This window comes from Argiope bruennichi, chromosome 1 (assembly GCF_947563725.1).
Source record: "Argiope bruennichi chromosome 1, qqArgBrue1.1, whole genome shotgun sequence".
Lineage (NCBI taxonomy): Eukaryota > Metazoa > Arthropoda > Arachnida > Araneae > Araneidae > Argiope > Argiope bruennichi.
In genome coordinates, this window is record NC_079151.1 from 90,549,410 (window position 1) to 90,573,282 (window position 23,873).

The window sequence follows — 23,873 nt, forward strand, 5'->3', positions numbered from 1 at the left end:
GCATAAACCAACAGCTTAAAATTTCACAATACTCTTTGAAATACAGCCCCTCCCAAAGCGATCCGAACAAGAAAAAGAGAGCTTTATTTTTTCAGTCAGAAAACCAAGTTGGCGCACTTCCTACCCACCACAGCCGATTTGGCGACTCCACTCTACAGTCAACATTCCAGCAACCCTACTCTCAGCTGATGGGTGAATGTACAATCCACAACAGTCCACGCTCTGGTTGCTCTTGTGCGCGGAACTGCAAGAATTCTTCTTGAGTGTGTGGATTGGTGGAGGTCGCAGATTTTCCTCGAACAAAACGGCACGTGGTGGTTTCCACGTGCAAAATAAAGATCTTCTTTTGTATATCGGATACCGACCGGACATTGATTGTTTTCCCAAACGGTATCTTAATCTTCTTGGGGCGCGAAGATCGCAAACGAAATACTGCGATATCTACCGGTTGTGTTTGAGCGAAGAGCAGGAGTAGTTGTAGATGAAGGTATTTTTTTCTCTTGCTATGTTATGATCGATTTTGTGTTCTTTGACATTTAACGCTTCTGTGCAGCTTCCGCAAGTTCCTTAAAAAATCAACAAAACATAAGGCTATCGTTTATGGTATTCACTTCTCAAGCCTATTTGAAAGTAGTATCAAGCCCTATGTTTACAATTTGGTAGTACAGAAATACCACCATACTTTTTCATTTCTTGTGTTCGATATTAGGCCGTGTCTACGCAATAGATTGCATCCTGCAACTGCTTTTAAACGTATATTATCTTGTTTTAACAAGCGTCGAATAATCTAAGTGATTATACTCTGTTTTATAAATATAAGAAATTGATAGATAGATTTTAGACAATTTTATTTCAAAATGGAAGAAATCGAAGATATGGTATTCGTGGAACAACTTAACTCTTTCGTTCACCAATGGCTGGAACTTGGCAACATTTTTGAAAATATTCCAGATATCCCCAATTTGCGATTGGTCCAGATATTGCCACCTGCATGTATTGCCATCGCTTTGACCACTGGCATCGAATCTGCTCTGAGCAGACATTACTGGAAATACTGTTGATTTCTTTCGGTTACGATTTATTTATTCGTTTAGTTTTTCAAATTTTTAAATAGTTCTCAGTCACTGCAACTCTTTTGCACACTGTAGACGACTGCTGATTGGTGCTGAAGAATTTTAATGTATTTTAAAATTTCTTTTAAATTTCTAATAATTCGTGTGATTTAATTAGTAAAATCTCAGGAATCTAATTTTTATTTCTTCCTGAATTTTATTTTATTTTTTTTAGAATTCGAATGGTGCTAAATACATCGGATTCAAAACATTCATCATTCATTTTCTAAACTCAATCGTCAAGTGCAATTTTTAGCTCTTAAAGATTTTGGTAGTAACTTATAGCTGCCAACGAGTTGAGTATCTGTGCCAACACGGGAGGCGTAGTTTGCAGTTAAATTCCAAAGTTTTGTATTCTAATACTTTTGTGACAAAATACTTTAAGAGGTGGTGAAAATTCAAACTATCTTTGCTATTAGTACTTGGGAAACTTTGGAAATTGAGAGTTGTCATACATCAAAAGAGACTTTCATCTTTGATAAATTGCAGCAAAGAGTGCTTCTTCGTAAACAGAAAACATACGTAACAAATTTTGAATATAAATAACTCATTAGGAGCTTATAGCTCTGTACCAAAGGAGATCGTGCGTCAGTATTGACCTGCAACATACACAACTTAAAGACATCAATCTTGTATATCCATATCTCAACAAGTGGTAGGTCCTGGCGGTAACTACAGTTTGCGAGTCCTCATCACCCTGTAGACTAGTTCCATTTACCGCGGCAGCGACTTTGGGATCCTCTAAGAGTTGGACACTAAATCAGCCATTCAGAATGCCACCAGTAGCATCCAGCCTGACTATTACTGGCGTGATTTGGGCATGCCTATCTATGATTTCTGCTATTCTGAGTGCTACTGGCTTCTACATGCCCTACTGGATGAAGGGTACTTTGTCAGATGGGACAGACGTTAGCTTTGCATCTTTCAGGCGATGCAATTATCCGCGGCTCACAGCAGAAGGGAAACTGGAAATGATACACGAATGTGGACGGTACACTTCATTTCTGGATATACCCAGTACTTCATGGCAAGTCACAACAATCACAGTGGGACTTGGGGCAGCAGTGTCACTTCTGGTAGCGTTCACAGCTTTGTCTGCCTGCTGCCTAGCAGATGTGATTACAAAGACTACAGCTCGGATACTAGGCCTCATCCAACTAATTGCAGGTGTGTATTCGACTTTTTGTTTATCATAATAATATATTTCATAATTATCGTACCCCGGTAGTACACCCTTTTGCACAATATTGTTCGAGATTATATGATATTTAACAATATTCCACAATATTAAACAGAATTACGAATATTGATTAATGTCACACAATATTGTACAATATTTGTGTACTACTAAGGTATATTTTAATATTAGTGTTTGAGTTCAAAACGCACTTTTAACTATCATTTTTAAGGCAGATAAAAGAAAAAATATTCTGAAATGCTCAGAATTTTATATCTAGAGCAATTATAACATATCTTTTATCTAGAATAATTATAATAACATATATTTTATCTAGAAAAGTTATAATAATATATCCAACTTAATATGTAATATATTTACGAATTATGCTTATAATATTAAAATGTGTAATATACGAGTTCTCTCTCTATGCATGAGTATAGAAAAATTCTATATAATCTTAAATATATCAACGATTGCAAATATGCTTTGAATATGTTGCATTATAATACTTCGCAACTATTTCATATAAACACGTGAATTTTTAAAAATATGATAAGCTTGTGTAGATATATTTTAAGATATGTTGTTTTATATTGTAAGCAATAATTTAATTTTTTCATTCATTCATTGCCAAACAAATGGAATAATTAATTAATTTTAGGACACCGTTTCTATTTTAAAGCACTCGTCTTATTTCTTGTACAAATAAAAGCAAATATATTCCATTAGCGGAAAGATACTCTCGGATATTTTCTTTTGAAATATAAAATTGAAATGTTTTAATAACTTGTTTGGGTTCAATGAAAAACTACTTTCTCAGGCATTGAACTTCTCCTGAATTATATTTTATAATTTTAAATTGCAAATGTGATTATTATCAACAGACCAAAACTGGTTTGACTTCATTTGAATTCTCGACTGTCTTTATCAGAAATAAATTATGACTCACTAAAAATTTCGTTTAAATAAAATATTTGAGTTGATAAGAATTTTTCTGATTCCTCTAGAATTGCCACATACTACTTTTAAACAACCCCTTTACAATGCATTTCGTAATTTTATTTTTTTATTTTTATTTTTCGGTTGCCATTTCAGCTGTTGTTTAAAAGTATTAAAGAAAGAGAGAAGGGATTTTAAATCAGTTTAATCTAGGGTTCAAATTTTTGTTTGACTATCTTTTTAATCCTAATTAAGGGGAAAAAATCGCAATTTAATCGCCCAATAAAATCTTTTACAATTTTCAGTTTTATATAAACATAGAGAGGATGAATAAAATATGTTTTATTGTAAAATTAATATTTGATAGATTTTTATGAAGTAATTTTTATCAAAAAGATTCTTTTATATGAAAATTATTTAAAAGTTATGTGAGTTTTAAAAAAGAATATCGGACACAATAAATCCATATACTAAAATATTAAAAATGCGGCGAATTTTTCCGTTATGAAATGACCATTACGTGTCCTAAAGCAATAGTCAAAATGACCATTTATTATGTACGCTTTCGGTGAACCATTCGACGTACAGACGACGTTCACTGTTATTTTAGAATTTCAAAATTTTATTGAATAAGGTTATCTAATATCAAAAGAGAAGAGGGGAAACTTTCATTTTCTTTTATGCTTGAAGAAGATTAAATAATATTTTTTTAAAGTTTTAACGATGTTTTTAATCACTGCATTGTTTTTTTTAGCATACTGTATCTGCTTACTAGTATTGTGCCTACTGTACTGGATTTCTAATTGTTTATGTTGCATTAAGCCGTAACTTTTTTTTTAATTTTGGTTAAATGGAATGTAGGTAATCTTTGTTATTAAATGAAATTTTTTTAGATCTTCTGCATTTAGTGGGGTGTGATGGTTTAACAAAGAATAATTGAAATTCACAAGTTATATACCTCTTTCCACTGATGAATTGCTGCATAAGCAGGTGGGCGTAAATTTGTTTGGTCGTCTCGGTAGTGTAGAAATCTGAAGAACGGAAATGCGGCTGATGTCTTTTTGTTGTTTGATCGCGATTGAAACTTGGAAGGCTTCCTTAAGAAATCCTCTTGCGGCTTCAAACCGATGGAAGTCTCTAACGAGTCGAAGCAATGATTTCTTTTTACTTTCACGTCTCGTTTTTCCTGTAATGTATTTATACTAAGAGAAAATATTTTTATCGTCAAAAAATTAGGCTGACAGATTTTAATGAATTTCTTCATTTCGGAGTTCTCTAACTTGAAAAAACCTAATTTTATAATTTCGTCTGTTTTAAAAACGTCTTTGAGCTAGATGGTTAAAATTTAGTGTGTGATATTTACACCAAATTTATAGACGTCTGTCATCTTTAGAACAAAATCTATTCACAGAAAATCTGACAGAGTAAATGAACGTGATAATTTAAAAACGCTAAGTATTAGTTAAATAAAAATTTGGCTTACAGCTTTCGCATCCAAAGCGTCGATTCATATACAGTGTTTCATCAACTCGTTTATTTGATATTTAAATCTTAAGGGCTCCAAAATTTACATATATTCTAAAGTGCACCCTGAAAGAAAAAAAAATATTGTGTATCGGGGTGTAAATAAAAGTGCAAATAAAGGTTTAATAATGCTAATAAGGTTTAATAAGAGTACAAATAAAGGTTATGTATGCTTTATAAACACAGGATGAGTTTGATCTACCCTGACAAACGAAAGAGGATAATAGAACAGCCCATGCTGATCATCAAACACTTTGGAAACTTTGTCTTCTCTCCTAATTTGCAAATTATGCCGGATAAAATGAATTTACTACGAATCGAGGAAAGAAAATCCCAGTTAAGACATTGACTGACCTGCATGTAAAATAAGCACATATTTTGAAAGGGAAATTATATGAATTCGGGATTTTCTCTGTTTATTTTACGTATCGGTTATTTAGAAATTTAAGAAAAATTCTATAAAATGACTTATAAGATTCCTATAAGACGTCATATATTTAATTTCTATATGGTAAATTCCTATATCTTTAGGGAAATTCCTATAAGACAACGCCATTTTTTATCAGAATCTAGATTTGAAACCGAGGTACAAATGCAGAAATCTTGACAAAATACTAAATAGAATTGTTGCAAGTATTAATATTAAATACCGTTTTAGCTAAAATTTCAAATTAAACTTGTTAAATTTGGACCAAAATAATACCGTTTAACTTGTCCATTACGTCAGCTTTCGAATGAGCCTACAATTAAACATTTCAGTTGTACATATTCAAGAAAAGTTTACTCTTTCGTTTGCGAAATGATATAGGATTTTCTTATTAGTTAACATATTTTACTTATTAGTTAGAAATTTTTAAATTAGAATTTTTTCCTCAACTGGCAGTATATTTTGTAATCCATCTTAAAGTTGGTAAACGATACTAAACGGTAAACTTGGTAAACGATAGTTAACATAATGTTTTATGATCCGCATGGTCTTTTCTATCAGCCTCTTTCGTTCTAGAAATTAGATCAAACTCATTATATATAATAAACACATTTGTTACAAAAATTCTTCATTTTATATTACATTTATGATATGTGTCAACAAGATTAAGGTATTATAACAAAATTGAGAACACGTAATGAATAACAGCAAATAGTATATAAAATAGAAATTAACTTCAAATTCGTACTAAATTGATACTTTCATGATATATTTTTTTATTAAAAAATGAATAAAATTAAAAATTCTTTAACTGAAACTTTATTTCTCTAATTTTCTTAAGAGGAATATCTTTATTGCAGCATCTATGTCTAAAACAAATCATCTATGGTGCACTATCTAAGTTTATGTCGCAAATTTCTTCCTCAATAGATAAGATAGCCAGATTGGTTAACCTTAGAGTACTTATTGCTGATCTTAAATGGCAGTTGTGAGGTATATTTGGAGGATTATTATCTTCGGATTTCACAATAAACTGTAATAATGCAACTGGGCCCACATCAATTAATTTTCGTTTCTTTGGCAGTTATGAAAGCCGGTAGTCAGACTTGTTCGAGCTTGGAATCCTGTTCATCAATTACGGTGGATGCGCAGTTCTAAATTACATTTAGTATTGTCAGCATCTAATAGTATAACCAGTGTTAGACAGATTTTTCCATCAAATTTTGGAGCTGCGGAAATCTCTCTTTCATCTATAATCATGCTGGTCTAGATTATAAGAGTTAAATTTTAGTTCCAATTACAAGATATTTTTTCGTTATGAAATTTTGCCATATCTAAAATATGCTTCCTAGGCCGGGACGCCCACGCTATGTGATGGCATTGACCATATCAGATTTTAAATTCATATCTAATAAGAAATTGGGTTTTTGTTGGTCTGTCATTTTGCATGTGAGTAAACACGATAGTTCAAAAACGTAAGACTTGGATAAATGAAAATAGTATGTGTTCTTGTAACTGAAATTGCAGTTTTGTGTCGAATTTTGGTTTCAATGTGTCGATAAAAAGATGTCCAAAATGCATATTCGATTTTCTTTACTATAATACGACTCGCTAAACACTCATATGCAAGACTTGGAAAATAAAAATGAGTTCATGGCATTGCATAAGTTTCCCAAACTCTGCGCGAGAGAGAGAGCGAAAAAGTGAGTGCGAGAGTAAACAGGTTCTTTAAATAAATATCCGAGATAATTTCGAGATGGTAATTTTGCCTGTTTTTTTTTTCCGAGTTTACAAAATTAACAAAAGGAAAATATGGTAATCGTCAAAAAATTCAAACACTAGATTTTAATTAATCTTCACATTTCCGATCTCCGAGTCTGAAAAACTAATTTTTCTAATTATGTTTCTCTTGACTCAATTCTTTGAACTAGATGATAATTTTTAATGCACGAATTTAGCACACAATTTGTAGCCTTCTATAAAATTTTGAACGAAAGTCGTTCAAAGGAAATTAGACTGATGGAGGAACTGAACAAGTGAACATAACTACAAAATACAAAGAGAACTGTATAGATAAAATTTGGTGCACAGATTTACATCTAAAATATAGATCAATATCCAATTTGAAATTAAATTCATAAAAGGATTGACCGTCTGTCGATCTGTAATTTCGATTTAACGTAATAATTTAAAAACACAATAATTTAAGTAAATGAATTTTGAAGTGGGATCGTGATAAAATTGTAATTCCATATCAATTTTTGGTTTGTATCGATTGAAAAAAATGCATCTAAAATACATATTCAATTTTCGAGTACTTATATATTAGCCAAGGATTAATCAATGATTGTTCGCTAAATTCAATAAAAATGTTAGATTCAAGCCGGAAATCAATATTTCATGAATATTATTCGGCAGTGTCATACCAGACATTCACAGACTTGTATAAGATTGCCAGTTTTATGTCTAGAAAATAGAATAACTTCTTTGTTTGGGAGTATGCGAGAAGATTTTGAGGAGACCATTCCAGCTGGATTAATACTTAAATTTTCATTTCAAAATGAAAAGTTTGAATATTTCCACCGATTGAAAAGATACTATGTTGAAGCGATATCTTCATCAGTTTCAATTCATTAATATATTAATCCTGATCAACGAGCTAGTTTGTGAAAAATAAATGCATGCGGAAGCTTTTAACGGATAAAGAGCATTTTAAAGGAAATATACGTATTAATGGAATCGAGAAGTGCACTGGATTTTAATAGGCAGTGTACTATCAATGCAGGAAATTCTTTGTCGTGAAATTTAACCTTGATGCGTGCTATAAGTTCAAGGTGAATCGTCATCTTAATCGGTCTGTCTTTGAATGAGGTCACTGACTTGAAAGCTTGCGTTACCACTAAGAAATCAAAGACTCGATCGGTTACTTATTTCTTTGAATCTGATATAATTCATTTATGATAGTACAGTTAATTAAAAGGAGATTTAAGTACTTAATTTCCTGCTTATTCACTTAGGCACTTTGGAAGTTACATTTTTGAATTAAACGCGACATGTGCTTCCTTTGTTATTTCTATGGAGTTCAGTAGCCTAATAGATGATGTATTTTGAACTAGTCGCAACGATGCAGTCTTTTTGCATCTTGTTTTAATGCATTTGTCACAACGTTAATATTTTGACTGTGTGTTTATCGACACAACAAATTATCGCCATCGTAGTTTAAATTTAAGTATACGGATTTTTAATGCAAAATATTCTATTGAATTAAACCATTAATAGCAAAAAAAAGTTTAATTTAAAACCAGTTTTACTGTTTAAATTCCAAAATTGTATATTATTTTTTCTTGCATTCAAACAAAATCTGTCGTGTGCGATATTGTACTACTTGTATTTTCAAAACCCTATATTTGCATGCTGATAGTGAAAATGTGGTTTGAAAAATTCATAAGTAGATGGGGGAAATGACTACTAAAGATTTAATGTTTTGGTATTGGTATATATATTTTTTATTAACTTTCGATGAGTTATACCGGTATTCCACTTAACAACTTTGCCCATCTCAGAAATGCCAAGAGTTTTTACTCATTATACTATTTTTAATGTGCACAAATCCACGCGCTCGATAGATTGATTATGTCGTTTCGAATTCATGATCTTCGGATCTCGAATCTGAGATCAACACAAAATCCAGATGTTTTAAAATAATGTAATCATTAGTCTTGATTGAAAAATTCTAATTTCTAAAAATACTTAATTTTTAATAGTACTTGATTGTGGAATTCTTATTTCAAGTAATGCAAAATTTTCATGCACAAAATCTTAAACTCTAGTAAATAAATGAAACTTGGTAGAATTTGATTGTTTACAAACAATATTTCATAAAAAAATCTCTTTTTAGCTTATGGAAATGATTTTCATTCATTAAAATCTACATTTTAGGAAGTTGGAATCATTCCAGCAAACGTATCCCTGGAATTGATTCAAAAATAAAAGCTTGGGCATACATTCTACTCCAGATATACTCTCCGATTCTAACCATTCCCCCACTGCCCCCCCCAAAAAAGATTGATTTATTATATCAATATCCAGACTAGATATAAAAGATATGAGGTTGTATGCACTGGAATTTTACATTATTATATTGTAAAGACATTTGGTCATATATACTATAAGGGGGTCAAATAGACGGCGAATATTCATTAAAATAAAGGCTCTAAATTTACGCTACTATCTGCTAATGGATTAAAATTGCAGTTGTCTTTGAAAACACTGACATTGTGTAACTTTTTCATTTTGTATCCTTTTGAATACTTTAAGAAATTTTTAACAAATTCTATAATTTCGAAAATTCTGACACTTAACATCTGCACCTGTATTCCACTCAACAATTTTGCGCATCGCATGATTTCAAGAATATTTACTTAATAAGCACCCATGTTCTTCGTGTATTGATAGTATCGAATCTCGAACCCACGATCTTCAAATCTTGAATTTGTGACTTAACACACAATCTGGATCTTTTGAAACAGTGTAACCACTAGTCTGTGCGAAAACCGTCACAATATAATCTTCATAACTTGATATGATTGATGTAATGTGAAGATATTATTAAAGAAGATTTCTTCATATTGGATTGGCAGGCCGTGTAGTAATATTCTTTGATTTCCTACTAATATTCAATAAACACTTTTACACAATCAATAGTTTTAATAGTTTGAAATAGTTTTAGTTTAATAGTTTAATACTTTGAAAACACTGACATAATGTTGTTTCATTTTGTATCCTTTTGAATACTGTAAGAAAATTTTAACGCTAACTCCATAATTTCGAAATTCTGGCACTTAACATCTACACCTGCATTCCACTCAACAATTTTGCACATCGCATAAATTTGAATTTTTATTCAATACGCACATGCCTATGCGCTTGGTGTATTGGTAGTGTCAAATCTCGAATCCACGATCTTCAGATCTCGAACATGTGAGTAACACAAAATCCCTATCTTTTAAAATAATCACTAAACTGTGCGAAAACTGTGACATTATAATTTTAATACTTGATACGATTGATCTGAATTATTGCAGATTACAGAATATATTGAAATGCAATTAATATTCTTCTCTATTTGTTGCTTTCGATTTCAAACTATCTTGTATAGTTTTAAAGGCGTAACGCCTTAATTTTTGGCTCACCAACCAAAAAGGCAAACTTGTATCAAGGTATGCTTAAAGCAAATGCTATTTATTAAATTGTAGCTCTCATGTTCTGCATTTTGCGTGAGTTTCAGCATTTTTCGTATTTAGCATCCTTTAAAATGTGCATTTTTTTTTGCCTTTCCCTTTAATTATAGTCCTTTAGATGAATTAATTTCAGCTCATTACTCCATTGAAAACGCTTATTTGTCGAGAAGTAACAACACAAGTAATTATCGCGAGGCTTTGATCAAGAAAAGCCCCGACTTGAATTTAATCCATTTCCTTTAATGAGATGATTTTGCGCAAATTCTATTTTTGATAGAACGCCATTAATTTTGCTTTCGGTTACGCTTTTCATCGAAATTTCAGCTGTTTCATTACAAGATGGGAAAAGAGACTGTTGTTATTGGAGACGGCGACGGTTTCTCCATTGATGCTTCTACTCAAATTAAATTCAGTCATTAAACTGTTGTTTTCCAGGTCGAATATTTGGCCGCACGTGCATGTTTATATAAAAATGCGATTTTTTTTAGGTTTCTGTGAACTTTGCCTCAAACATTTTGTTTATTTTTGTGTTTATTGATTTAAATTCGAGGTTTAGAAATCTGTTACAGCCGTGACAAATTACTTTGATTTCGCGATGACAAGATTGCGGGATCGGTAAGATGCGGGTTTGAGTTCTGCTTTCACTGAAATCGTCACGTATTTGAGCTTGAAGACCATTGTATTGATAAGATACTTAGTTTATACGATAGAAAACTTCGTATCTACGTCTTTTTTTTTTCTTATACGTAGTATAGAGAAAATATAGTAATCGTCAAAGAATTCGAACTCGAGATTTTGACGAATCGCTATGTTTTAGACGTCCCTGATTTCGAAAAACACATTTTTCGAAAATGTCCGCCTGTCTGTCTATGACAAAGATAACTCGAAAAGACTTTGAGTTAGACGGATGAAATTTGGTATACGGTCTTTATTCCAAATTTGTAGATATCTATCAAATTTTGAGCAAATTTAGCACAGAGGAAGTCTGTCTGGGAGGTTCGAATATATTTTAACACAATAACTATAAAATGACGAGCGCTAGATATATAAGAACTGGCACACAGATTTAACATCTATAGTGTAGACACCTGTCGAATTTTGGTCAAATGCAATAACGGGTTGTGTGGCTGTCGGTCTGTACTTTAAGAAATAAGTAAATGAGATAATTAAAAAACATAATAGCTTACGTATATGGAATTAGGTGACTAGAACTATAATTTTGTGTCAAACTTTTGTTCCAGTCAATTGTAAAAACGCGTCTAAAATACAAATTCTATTTTCCGATTCTATTAACAGCATTCTAAGGAGTTTTCGCTAAAAACTCGCCAAGAATGGCATTATAGACTCAGTAAGAATGCTAAATTCGCTCCAAATGTTAATATTTCGTAATTATTGCATTCCAGCGCCATGTAAAGCGTCTCTGGTATAACACCTTTATTAGAGTGTATACGAACAAGTTTTGAAGTGACTACTCCAGCTGGTTTCGTTCATTATGAGATCACTTACGTGTTATCCCTTTTATTGCGTTTTGCTAAAACCCTGTTTCCATGACTAGTGACATGGCGGATATAGTTATAAATCCGCTATCTACCCACGTGCTCGTCACTACCCCTCTTATGCTCGAAGTAGTTGGGGTTTTCCGCAAATTGTCGGCAAAAGAGTCCAGCCACAAATTACAGGGAATAAATCTGCCAGTGGAGCTCGTGTTCCCGTTTAAGTATCATTTGAATGTGTTTACAAATCGTGGCAAAAGGCTTAAGTTAGACGTCTGATTAGAAGATCTGCCTTATTTTACGTACCTGAAATCTAAGTTTAAGCACTTTTTCATTGCTAATATTCTAACATGAAGTTAACTCTCATGTCTAAAAGATGCCCATATAAACTAAAGGTTGTAAAAATAATATTAAATTAAAAATCTTGCCCTTGGTGAAATAATTTTGCATTGGGGGTGTGCAGGCTCGGGTGCCGTCACCGTCATCATACCAAGGCATAAAATTTAAATATTTTATATAGAGTTAATCTTGTAGCTTCAAAAATGACTGCACATAATATACATTGCATAAAATGTTACGAATTTTTATAAAGTACAGTAAATCACGATGTATACTTTGATTTATACGTCGTTTTGTCACGGTTTCGATTCATTCGCAATCATTATAATGTTACATTTGTACAGCGCGTTCGATGATGCGTCGTACTGATATCACGATTTCAAAATTATTTACAATTACTGAATTAAAGAAGTCAAATTGTCTGATGCTAATTTAAACGCTAATGAAGAAGAACGTGAAGATGTATCCCCCCCCCTATTTTATTTTCTTAAGACGCAGATTCTATCAAAAAACTTCGATCTAATTCCTTTTGACAAAATACTAGAAAAAAATTTAACGAGCGTAATTCGCTTAGTGATGCAATTCATACTCACAGACAATTAGCATATCTGACGTCGATTAAATTTTTTTTATTAGCTTTATCAACTGTTTTGACGGTTGTGGAAAATATGTACATAACTGTTTTGCACAAATTAAGTAATGATAACTATATTCATTATGCGTAATGTGAAATTAAGTTGTGAAGTAAGTTTTTTTCGCTCGCATTCATTTATTGTCTTCAATTAATATAATTTGCATTTCAAACATTTTGAGGTTAACATAGTTTTCGTTTTCATTAGCATTTCAATTTCAATTTAAATTGCGAATAGCCATTGCTATTTAATCATGACGAATATATTCATCATAACCCAAAATGACGCACGTATGACGTTTTTTTTTTTTTTTTTTTTTTTTGACGTGTATACTCCTCAGAAAAAGTTAACTAGTGAAACTCCTACATGTATGCATATTAATCTTACAGAATGAGATGTTTATAATTAGTATTTGAGACGGGCAATAAAGATACGATTTTTTCACTTTTAAAATAATTACATTATGTTTCCGAAACTGTATAGTAATATGCTGGTATCTTTAAAAATATTGCTTGAAATAAAACATTTATTAATTTAATTTGTAATAATCGAAGTTGGTCATTCAAGTTCCGATTATACGTCTTTTAATATATGTATCGTTTTATATTTTCTTTGAAATATATATAAATGGTATTTTATTGTAATCTAGTAATTTATTACTTGTTAACCTAGTAATTTATATTCAACTGATTTCGTATTAAAATATTTCGTCATACCTGGTTAACAGGTTAAGAATAAAAAACCATTTTTCACCCAAGTTATGCTTTAACAAAAATTACGGGTTTTCTGGTATCCTCTTCCCTTCTGCAAATTAAAATAATTCAGAATATGATAACCGATATTCATCCAGCACTATATTTTTCTTTAAATATTCTAGATAAAAATAAAAGGATGCTGCAATCAATTTAACTAATTATATGATAGTAATTTTTTATTCGGATTTTTCGATTTCATTTTTTTGTTCGAAAAGTAAGATTTGAAAATATTTCGGCAGGAATTAGATAAAAAGTGCTAAATATAAAAATAGGCGAAATACTCTGTGAAGGACACACACACCTTTTTTTGTGGGCAAATTAGATATTTCATGATTATGTTTAAGATAAAAACTAATCAGATAATTAAAATTAATTATCCTGCGCTACATTAATTAAAAAGCAAAAAATATTAATTATCCAATCAATCTTTTTTTAAAATGCGAGGTATTTAATGAACGTTGTCTGAGAAAAATAATTGAGATTGGAAGCTTGATAACATAGCTAAATAGATTTTTTTTTTGCTCTTAAAGTCAGTGTTCGTCGTCGGATATTTTATTAATTTGAGTTTTAAATTTTCTTTCCGCCGATATATTGGCAGAGTGCAGATAATTTCACTATTATATATGCAAATTTTTTTTGCAAGTATTTAATAAACTCTATTTACAGTGGCGTTGCTAATAATTGTCTATTAATATAGTAAAAATAAATAGGATAATCAAACAGCCAAGGGTTCTGATTCGAACAGTTTTTTGTGTGAAGGCTTATGACTTCTAAATAGGTCAGAAATGATTGTCTGTTTTCTTTTATCTTTCAGTTTAACCCTTTCTAGGGCCGTGGAAAGTATGCTTCCCACCAAATTTATCAATATTTGTATGAAATTTTGTAGGTTGGCATAAGTTCTGATACATTTTTTTAGAAAGGCAAACTTAGATGCTTCAGTTCTTTATATCATACAAAATGATGTGTCTTGATTTGTTACTTAATTAACCAAATTAATTAATCAAATTAAATTTATCTAATAAGCTAAATGAATCTTATTCTAATTTCGAGCCTAAAAATATTTTAACATAATATGACTAGAAAAAAAAATGGCCCTTTAAAGGGTTAAAGAGATCAAATACAACTTCTCTATCTACTCTCCATGAGTGGGAATTTCAATTTTTATTTTCTGTAAAAGCACAGTGTTCTAGATACGCCATCAATGGTTGCTACCCCCCCCCCCCATCGATTCGATGATCAACGATCTTCATTTTCAAGAAATGTCTCAAAATGTGGTACAGTCTCCAGTCTCACACAAATGGTCTGATATTACCAGTCTTATTCGTTTTTTCGAGAGCATAGCTAACCATAACGTTGAAGCGTGTAATATCGTTACAGGTTCGAGCATCATCCTCATCATTTGACCACGGCTTATCGTTATGAATTTTCAAAATTATGTGCATGTTACTTCAAGACAAAATATTAATGAAACTAAACACCAGATATTCACCATGAATATGAGCCTGATATCGAAAATTAAGTGCAAGTCTATCCTGACATAAATATTTCTCTTGAAATTTTATAGAATCTGATATTTGGGGTCGACTGCCATCTTCTTTATTTGATCAAGACTGAATTAACCGATTTAATTAATTTAATAAGTGGAATGTTTTAGCAGAGGACATGAATAATAGGGCATAATTGTAATAAATTATAGGAGTCATTTTTTCCTGATAAAATTTAATCGTTGAGATCGAAGCCTCGCAGTATCCGTAGCCAGATTCTACCAGAGAAACACCGTGTACATAGACGGCTGGTACACATTAGATTGTATAGAATGAAACCTTTTTCTACCGATATGATATGAAAAGGTGAGAGATATTTTTCAATGTTTATCTCGTTATCTGACTATAGGTTCAAAATTGCGAAGTTTACCTTAAAGGATACCTAGTGTACCTTTAAAATAGGTTACGAAACTAGATACATATTGATAAACTAGATATTTAGTGATAAATTAGATACATATGTAAGAGATTTTAAAAAAAAATCTGTAAATAACTAATTTATTTATGTGAACGCATCCAATAGAAAAATGTATTATGAATATTTTTCTATCACCCTCTAACTGCTAAAACCCTGTTTAATCCTATCGGCCTCGCTTGGACATCTGTGTCCTGCAGATATTTCCGAGGCATCCTATGAACTAAATGAATTTATATTTTAGTGTGTCATACGAATTCATATTTTATGATTTAAATAGATTCATATTCACATGTCTCCATAGAATTGCTATTTCTATTTGATTTTATCTACTAAAGTCTTTATTTGGAAAAGAAAAGAACTGGTATTGAAAAGGATTAAATATAAATCACTTGATAAATCGATGTCTTATCCAGTTGCTACATTTATCGAGAGGAAAAACATTTTACTTGTACCACTCAGCTCTTTGTTTCCAATGTCGTAATGCATGGCGGTATTTTCTGAGTCACTTTAACGGTTCTTTTCAACTAATGGTCTGTAGTGAGGGTACAGTCCCATCCATTTATCGGTCAACGTGAAGTGATCCAGAATCTGCAGACGATCGGACAGTGACCTATGAGTGCCAACATGGAACGTTCCGCGCCATTACACCGGGGAGAATGAGCCATGTTTTCTGGTTGTTCCTTGGCGAGGAACATGACTTGGCCAATGAGATTTCTAAGTCGTTAACTGTCCACCAAGGCTGTTCTTTATTCAAACAGGGGGCGGGGGGGGGGGAGAGAACGTTTCTATGGATGATGATCTCATTGGAAATGCTAATGGATAATGAGCTGGGCCAGTTGGATGCTGACGCATACTTAAGTATTGCAACGGAGATTCGCCATTGCGTTCCTCCGCATCTAGACAATTAAGGAATGATATACATTTGATTAATGGAGATTTCAAACCTTGGGTAATATATCTTCTACGTCACATTAATTTACTTTAAGTTAGTATTTTCTAGCGTGTAATCAAACTGTTATTTTTTTTCTGAATAAGTAAAGAAAGTTAGGTCCAATATCTATCTGCAATGTATATTTCACTGCTGGTCATTACTGCTGATGTGAACTATGTTTTTACTTTCTTATATACAAAGTATATACATAGAAAGTATTGCAGTGGCTAGAAAATTTGAGCTGGGAATTTTGACGAATCTCCGTGTTTAAAACCTTTCCTAGTCTGGAAAAAAAAACCCAACATTTTTTTGGAATTATGCTTGTCTGTGAATGTCACTCAAAAATGCCTAGAACATGGAGGATAAAATCTAGCACATGTTCTTTACACCAAATTTGTAAAATTCCGTCAAATTTTGAAGAACTCCATTCAAACGAATTTAGTCTGAGCAACTATAAAAGAGCTAGATGTATAAAATTTAGTACAAAGTTTTAACATCTATTATGAGGATCGTCAAATATTGTAAATGTAACAAAATGTAACATCAAATATTGAACCAGATCCATCAATGAATGGATCGTTTGTCGGTCTCAGAATCTATAATTCAAAAGCGTAATGACTTAACCCTTATGTTCATTTTGTATAGTATACCATACATACAACTTTATAAAAATATACTACCACTATAAAAGAACTTTTAACTTAGTTTTATTAAACACATGACATTATTTGATGACTTTATTTATTTTTTGATGTTTTTCATATCGTCAAGAAGCTACCTATATACATTTTTTTTCTTCTTTTCTTTAAAAAAGCAATCTTGCCACGATAAGGGTTAAATAAATAAAATTTGGTATGGGATCTTGTGATTACAATTGCAGTTCTGAGCCAAAATTTTATTTTCATACAGTCGGAAAAAAGCGTCAAAATATATATTCTATTTTCTAGTACTTGCATATTAACTGCGTGCTAGAAATTAATCATCAAACTCACACAAAGCGCCAATACTTCATTATCGTTGTTCGTCAATATCATGAAAATAATAATTGATACTGATTTCTTTTGGTACAAAGGTATCTGAAAATGAATATCTGAGGACTCGTGTCATACTCGATCTTCCTCAAAGTTCACGTCTTTATGCAAGAGGAAGAGAATTATACCTTTATTAGAGAGTATTTGAGAAAGTTTTAAGGAGACCTCCCCCATTGGTTTTTATTCCAATGATGTACAAACTTAAAGAATATGCATTATATATGTGAAGCAGTTATAGAAAAAAAAAATGAAATTTCCATTCCTGATTGTAATGAACGGCATTTTGCGAATATTGTTATTCACTCTCTATAGATATGCAAGCATCAATAAGTTTCATAATTAATCTTTTAATTATGAAACTTAATTTTATTTTTATTAAGTTCAGTTTTATTTATTTCATAATCATTGTGCCTGTGCGTATACAGGCATTGTATTTTCATTGCATTTCATTGTATATATATATATATATATATATATATAATCCGAAATCAAACCATTCTAAGGTACTGTAGAAACAAAAATTAATCATAATACTTACCACCTTGATTATTTTATAGAATATTATTTGAATCAGTAAGGCAATTTTTGAAATGGAAGGTGTCATTGAATTAGATTATAAAACAAAACAATAAAAGATATAATGCTCTTAGACAAAAATATAAGAACTTATAATATTTATGAAATTTAAGTTCTGGTTTCGAAATCTTTGTATCTTATTGTTTAAAAGATTTATCGCCTTTTTTAAATCACTGATCATACATATTTTACAAATATTTATACATATCTTTACACGATACATACTTTTCTATTCTGTAAATAATAGTATTTTTAAATAACGACACTCATAATTAGCTTTTGCAGCACTCATATCTTTTATTTATCACAGTTTCGGTTAGTTCAAAATAATTCTTTTTTTAATTTTAATTCTGTACCTAACAGAAAAACTGCGATGATCTGGTAGTTTCGATTTCGTAAATGAAAGTTTCGGTCTTTGTGAAGCTGAACGAGATAAAAATCGAATGTCCATTCACTAAAGAACAGCCTAGTTAATATTAAATGGACATTAACTTTTAAAAGCTCTCGCTTCTGGTGTGGAGTGGAAAGTTTTAAGAGGAAGTGTAAGAGTCATCCACGTCTTCTATTCATAGTTCAAAATGGCGAGGTCCTTCTTGAAACTAGCTTTCTGTTGCTTTAAAAGGGGTCATTGACATAATTAAATTATACTGAATCGATTAGCAAAATAATATTAAAAATATTTGTCACCAGTTCAGATTGGGATAAGAGTTCAGATTTTTGAAATCAAGAAATCAATGTAATAATTTCAACCTAGTTGATAAACAATCCATATTAAGATCTCAAAATATCATTATTTGCTTTTTATTTTTCTGGTAAAGATAATTATTTTTGTATACTGGATATATAAGAATTGTAGTTATTTACATAATTATCTAGTGTGCGCATCATAAATTAACTGTCATTAGTGTAATGATATTCACAGATGCGCAATTTGTGTGCGTAGTATTTAAAACAATAATTTGAGCTTAACTTCAATTGTTAGGTAACTGTTTGGTGCTTGGTAATGAGGTTATGATGTGACCCAGAAAATTTGTTAACTTGACCAAAACGGTTACCTAAGATGCTTAACGGTTTTTTTGTTTTAATTGTTCATTTGTTCTCAACTCACCCGTGAAATTTAAGTAAAGTTGTGCTATTTTCAATGTGTTACAATTTTTATTAATAAACGAGTATTAACCTGGATAAGGAAACACAATAAATTTGTATTGTTTTCTTTCTTTTTTAATAGATCGAATTTTATTATTAACTTTAAAGATCAATGAACTCGGTTTGTATCTCCAAGTCAGTTGAACAAGTGTTATTTAATCCTTTCGAAACTTTCTTTGACAAATTTTTTAATGGATTAGTGAAAAGTGGCTTGTCAAACGAATTAGGCAATCAATTTGAAATCGTCCTTCCTGTAGGAGTTCAATTCCTTTACAAACTGAAACATCGAAAATTAAGCTTATTCGGTAAAATTGGTAATTGTGGATTGTCTGAGAAATAATACAAATCAACATGAAAATACTTTTGTGCATTATTTTTGTATTAACTGAATGCACATTATAAATCATATAATTATAATTTGAGACGGTAAAATCTGTGTTGATTTATTTGTTTTTACAAAAAAAGTTTGTGTGTGTAAAAACATTTAATTTTTCATGTAAGAAGTATGCGAAAAAAACTGGAATCGTCAAACAGTTCTATCTCGAGATTTTGACAAAGCTTTACATTTCAGACTTCTCTGAATCCGCAAAACACATTTTTGCAATTACGTATTATTCATGTGAATATAACTCAAGAACGCTTTGAGCTAGACGAATGAAATTTGCCATAATACCTTTACGTCAAATTTGTAGATTACTATGGCATTTTTTTTAACAATATCTATTCACAAGAAGTGTGTTTGTCTGTTTGGAAATTGTCGAATTCTGTATTTTTTTTTTTTTTCTCTGCACCTTCAGTAGATTACATTTGCATTGATAGTATAAAGTATTGTTTAAAACTTTCTCCAATTTTGAACCATTTAATATGCATTTCGCTATATTTCATAGTTTTCTTATAAAAAGTTATTGTTAGACAAATGTTTGGTTTGCAAGCAATTCTTGCATTTGTATTATTAATTTTTAAAGTATTACCTGGCCTGTACTAATTTTCTTGATGTTTTTTTTTAAATAATTTCCTTTACCGGTTTTGACAAATTTAATCTTTAATTTTTAATACCTTAGAACTTGATGATCAACTGTTAAAGCTAATTAGAGAAGGCGATGATGAAAAAAAATATCTATATCAATTAATGAAATAAAGTTATAAAATATTTTTCCTTTTGTCTGCTTCATCTTTATGGCTGACAACATATTCTGGAGGAATAGAAATATCATTCTTCTGAAGCTTATTTTTTAAAAAAATTGAGTTGTTTTTTTCCCTATTTATTAATAATTAATATCTCGGAAATTTTAATATTTGAATTTGATAAAAACTTGATATTTAAATAAAAATTCATGAATGCCTTGACTAAGCATTTTGTATTTTACATTCTGTATTTTATATATTTTTTGAGTTATTTCTGTAAACATTCTGTATTTTACACAATGAAGGCATAAAAGATTTAGAATTTCAAATATTAGCGTAGAAAAACGCATTTCGTATCCCAAACCGCTGTAATAAATAAACCATGTTTTTGTCCCTACTTTTATAAATACATTTTATTATTCCACTACTTTTATAAATACATTTATACAATTATTATTTCAAATATATATTATATATTTATTATTTAAGAATAAGTGTATTTAAGGATATGTTTCTATATCAAAATAAATATTGATCATAGTGATTGAATACACTGATTGTATTACCATTGGATTATACGAATTCATTTTTATATAATTAAAAATGGCACTTTTTAATGACGATTAATAATTATTATTCTCAGTGTTTACATATTATTTTATTTCAAGCAAATTTCCACGAATCAGCGAAATGTTAAAATGTTTATAAATTATTCTACAACGCCAGTTAGTAAACTCCATCATGACAGTATTTACAATGCAAAACATGGCGCCAACTACCGAATAAATTTCAGAATATTCGATACACGCCATTTTTCAGTCTAGTCCATAGGCATATAAAATCGTCTCATTCCCGCGAATTTTATGAGCATTTTCTGAAAAGTAATTTACACGGGAGTCCACGGGAGTGCCATATTTAATAACCCGGCTCGAGCGAGTTTTCTGTCTAATGAGGTAACTATGTTTGGCGCGGTCAGAAATTCTCTGACTCATCTTTCTTGCAGTTGAAGATTTTTTCCTCAACTTCTTTCTGCTCGTTATTATTTTTATTATTGTGCCTACCCTTCCTTTGCTTTTCTTCGTTTTCTTTTTCGCCTACCATTTCTGATGGGAACAACAAACCGGAAAAAGTAAGAAATGGATTAATGCACATGCGCGAAGATGAACTATACTTGATGACTGACTGTCAAAACTGTTTTGATTTCGGTTTACGAAATTGATAAAACTCTTTAAAGTTCTCTGCAAGTTTAATATAAAACGGGAGTATAAGAAATTTTTTAAAGTGGTTGTCGTCAATTTCAGTATTTTTTTTTTTTTTTGTCTATTAGTTTGAATTGTTAAGATAACAACATATCAGGATTAACAGGGACAATTTCGCTTTCTGACACCTTTCCAAAAAGTTTTTGTTTCTAGTTTGTTCCGTTTATATATACATACATATAAATGACTAAATGCTTATTAAAGATGTCGTTTAAATAATTTTTAAAGGAGTTAGCTTTTTCCCATCCTTATAGTGCGTCGCGTCGATTATGATTACTCTAATATGATTAATGAAGTTGAAACAGCCAAAAAGAAAAAAAAATGTAGTATATTATATCATCCATGCTTCTTTATTTCTTTTATTTTGATTTTTTATTACTAATACTTAATAATAAAACTTAATAATAAAATTGCTAAGTTTAAGTATCTGTGGTGAAAGCTTATAAGCATGCGATGCATTCATACTATAATCCTCTATAGTTGATACTGCAGAACCTTTGGTTGCCTTTTTTGATTTTTTTTAGATGATTGATTAAACAAAAATATAAGTATTCAAAAACAATAATAAATCATGCAATGAAAATACAAAGAATTTCCTTAAAAATTTCATCAAAATATTATATATTTAAAGGTGGGTGTTTAAAAAGTCCTATATTATTTATGTATAGTGTGCGCACGTGTGCAATAATTTCAAATTACATGCATTCGAAAAATAATTTAATTTCTCGAACTCAAGTTTCACTTTAACACATTTGCTTCCATAATTTACATGGGTTTATTTTATTTTCTTGGATCATTTTTCTGATTAATGACCTCTTTCGTTGCTACCTTTTAACTGTGTTAGAGAAGGGATCATCTGTCCAATTAGTAGGTACAGAATAATCAGATAAGTGTGAGTCACAGATTAGTCACAGCAGCCGAAGTGTTGAGTTATAAGTTGTGCTGGCTCTTATTTCTGCTGACTTTCAACGCTATGCTATGCTATATCAGTTAAATTCCCGTCTAAATTGATATTAATTCTGACAGCTTTGACCCGGTCTTTTTTTTTTTTTTTTTTTTTATGCTTTCTGTTTTCTATTCGAATTAAGGCAGTGCTTGGTCGTGATTCAAACAAAATTCTTATAGGCTAAGCCTAATAATTAGTCTTTCTTTAATCGTGGATAAAAAAATATTAACCCTTGCCTTATTTACCAAGAAAATATTTTTATTTGTTGTTCATATTTTATTAGTATTTAATTAAGTAGAGGAGCTATAACCGCTGAACCCAGTAAATCAAAATTTCACCATTATCCAAAATATCCATCAAGTTGTGCTCATGCGCCGTGTTGCAGCAATTACTTGGAGCATCGCTCTGGTATTTATGACCAACTACTTTTATGTATTGCTTTTCTGTTGGACCCATAACAATTTTCTTTTAGTGCTCTCGTTATTAAAAATTTCTTCCAAGCACACACATTTAGTGCTTCGCGAAAATATGATGGGACGAAGAGAAGACGGTTGAAGACGGTTTTCTTGGTCTTTTCTTCCCGAAGCGGCTAAAACGATGCCCTGCAAATAAATGATATCGCTTTAGGACAGGAAGTATTACCCATTTTTCAGTTTCCCTTCATTTGTTTGGAGATAGACGAGAGTAGTTTAGTTAATGTATGAAAATAAGACGAAACTGTTGTTTCCACTGTTATTTATTCGGCTATCGCCCGTTTTGTTGTGTGCTTGAATTTGAGAAACGCGATTAAGACTCTTCTGAAAAGGGTGTTATTTTAGCTACACTACTAGTTAAACGTTTTAGTTTCCTTCGCTTTTGAAGATATTCTGGTGTAAATGGGGGACCATTCATCAAACGTCACAAGTGCGGCTTCGCCTATCTTCTAAAAGTCTTAACTAAAATGTTGGATTGTATGGTACATAGTGAAAGAGCCGGCTTTACATTTTAGAGCCGCTGTGTTTACATTTTCCACAATTTTTTTAAACGAGAAAAGAAATGCGTAAAAATAATTTACATTCGAAAATTTCTTTATGCTTTCATTAAAGGAATTAGAAACATTTGTGTCTTCACAAGGTTTATTTTTCAATTTTTTTTCTATTGAAATAGGGGGAGGGAGTATTTCACTGATTATGCATTCACTGCTTTCACTGATTATGCATTCGCTGCTTTCACTGTCTGTGCCTTCGCTGCTTTCACTGTCTGTGCCTTCGCTGCTT

General features: G+C 31.0%; 1 protein-coding gene across 1 annotated transcript in view; it reads left to right on the forward strand.

Moving 5' to 3' along the window:
* Positions 1-212: 212 nt before the first annotated feature.
* Positions 213-23,873, forward strand: part of LOC129962632 (LHFPL tetraspan subfamily member 6 protein-like) — a 294,024-nt gene continuing 270,363 nt past the window's right edge. Inside the window, exon 1 of the mRNA XM_056076491.1 lies at positions 213-2,279. Coding sequence (XP_055932466.1) covers positions 1,886-2,279 — 394 coding nt within the window. The 5' untranslated portion in view covers positions 213-1,885. The remainder of the gene's footprint in view (positions 2,280-23,873) is intronic.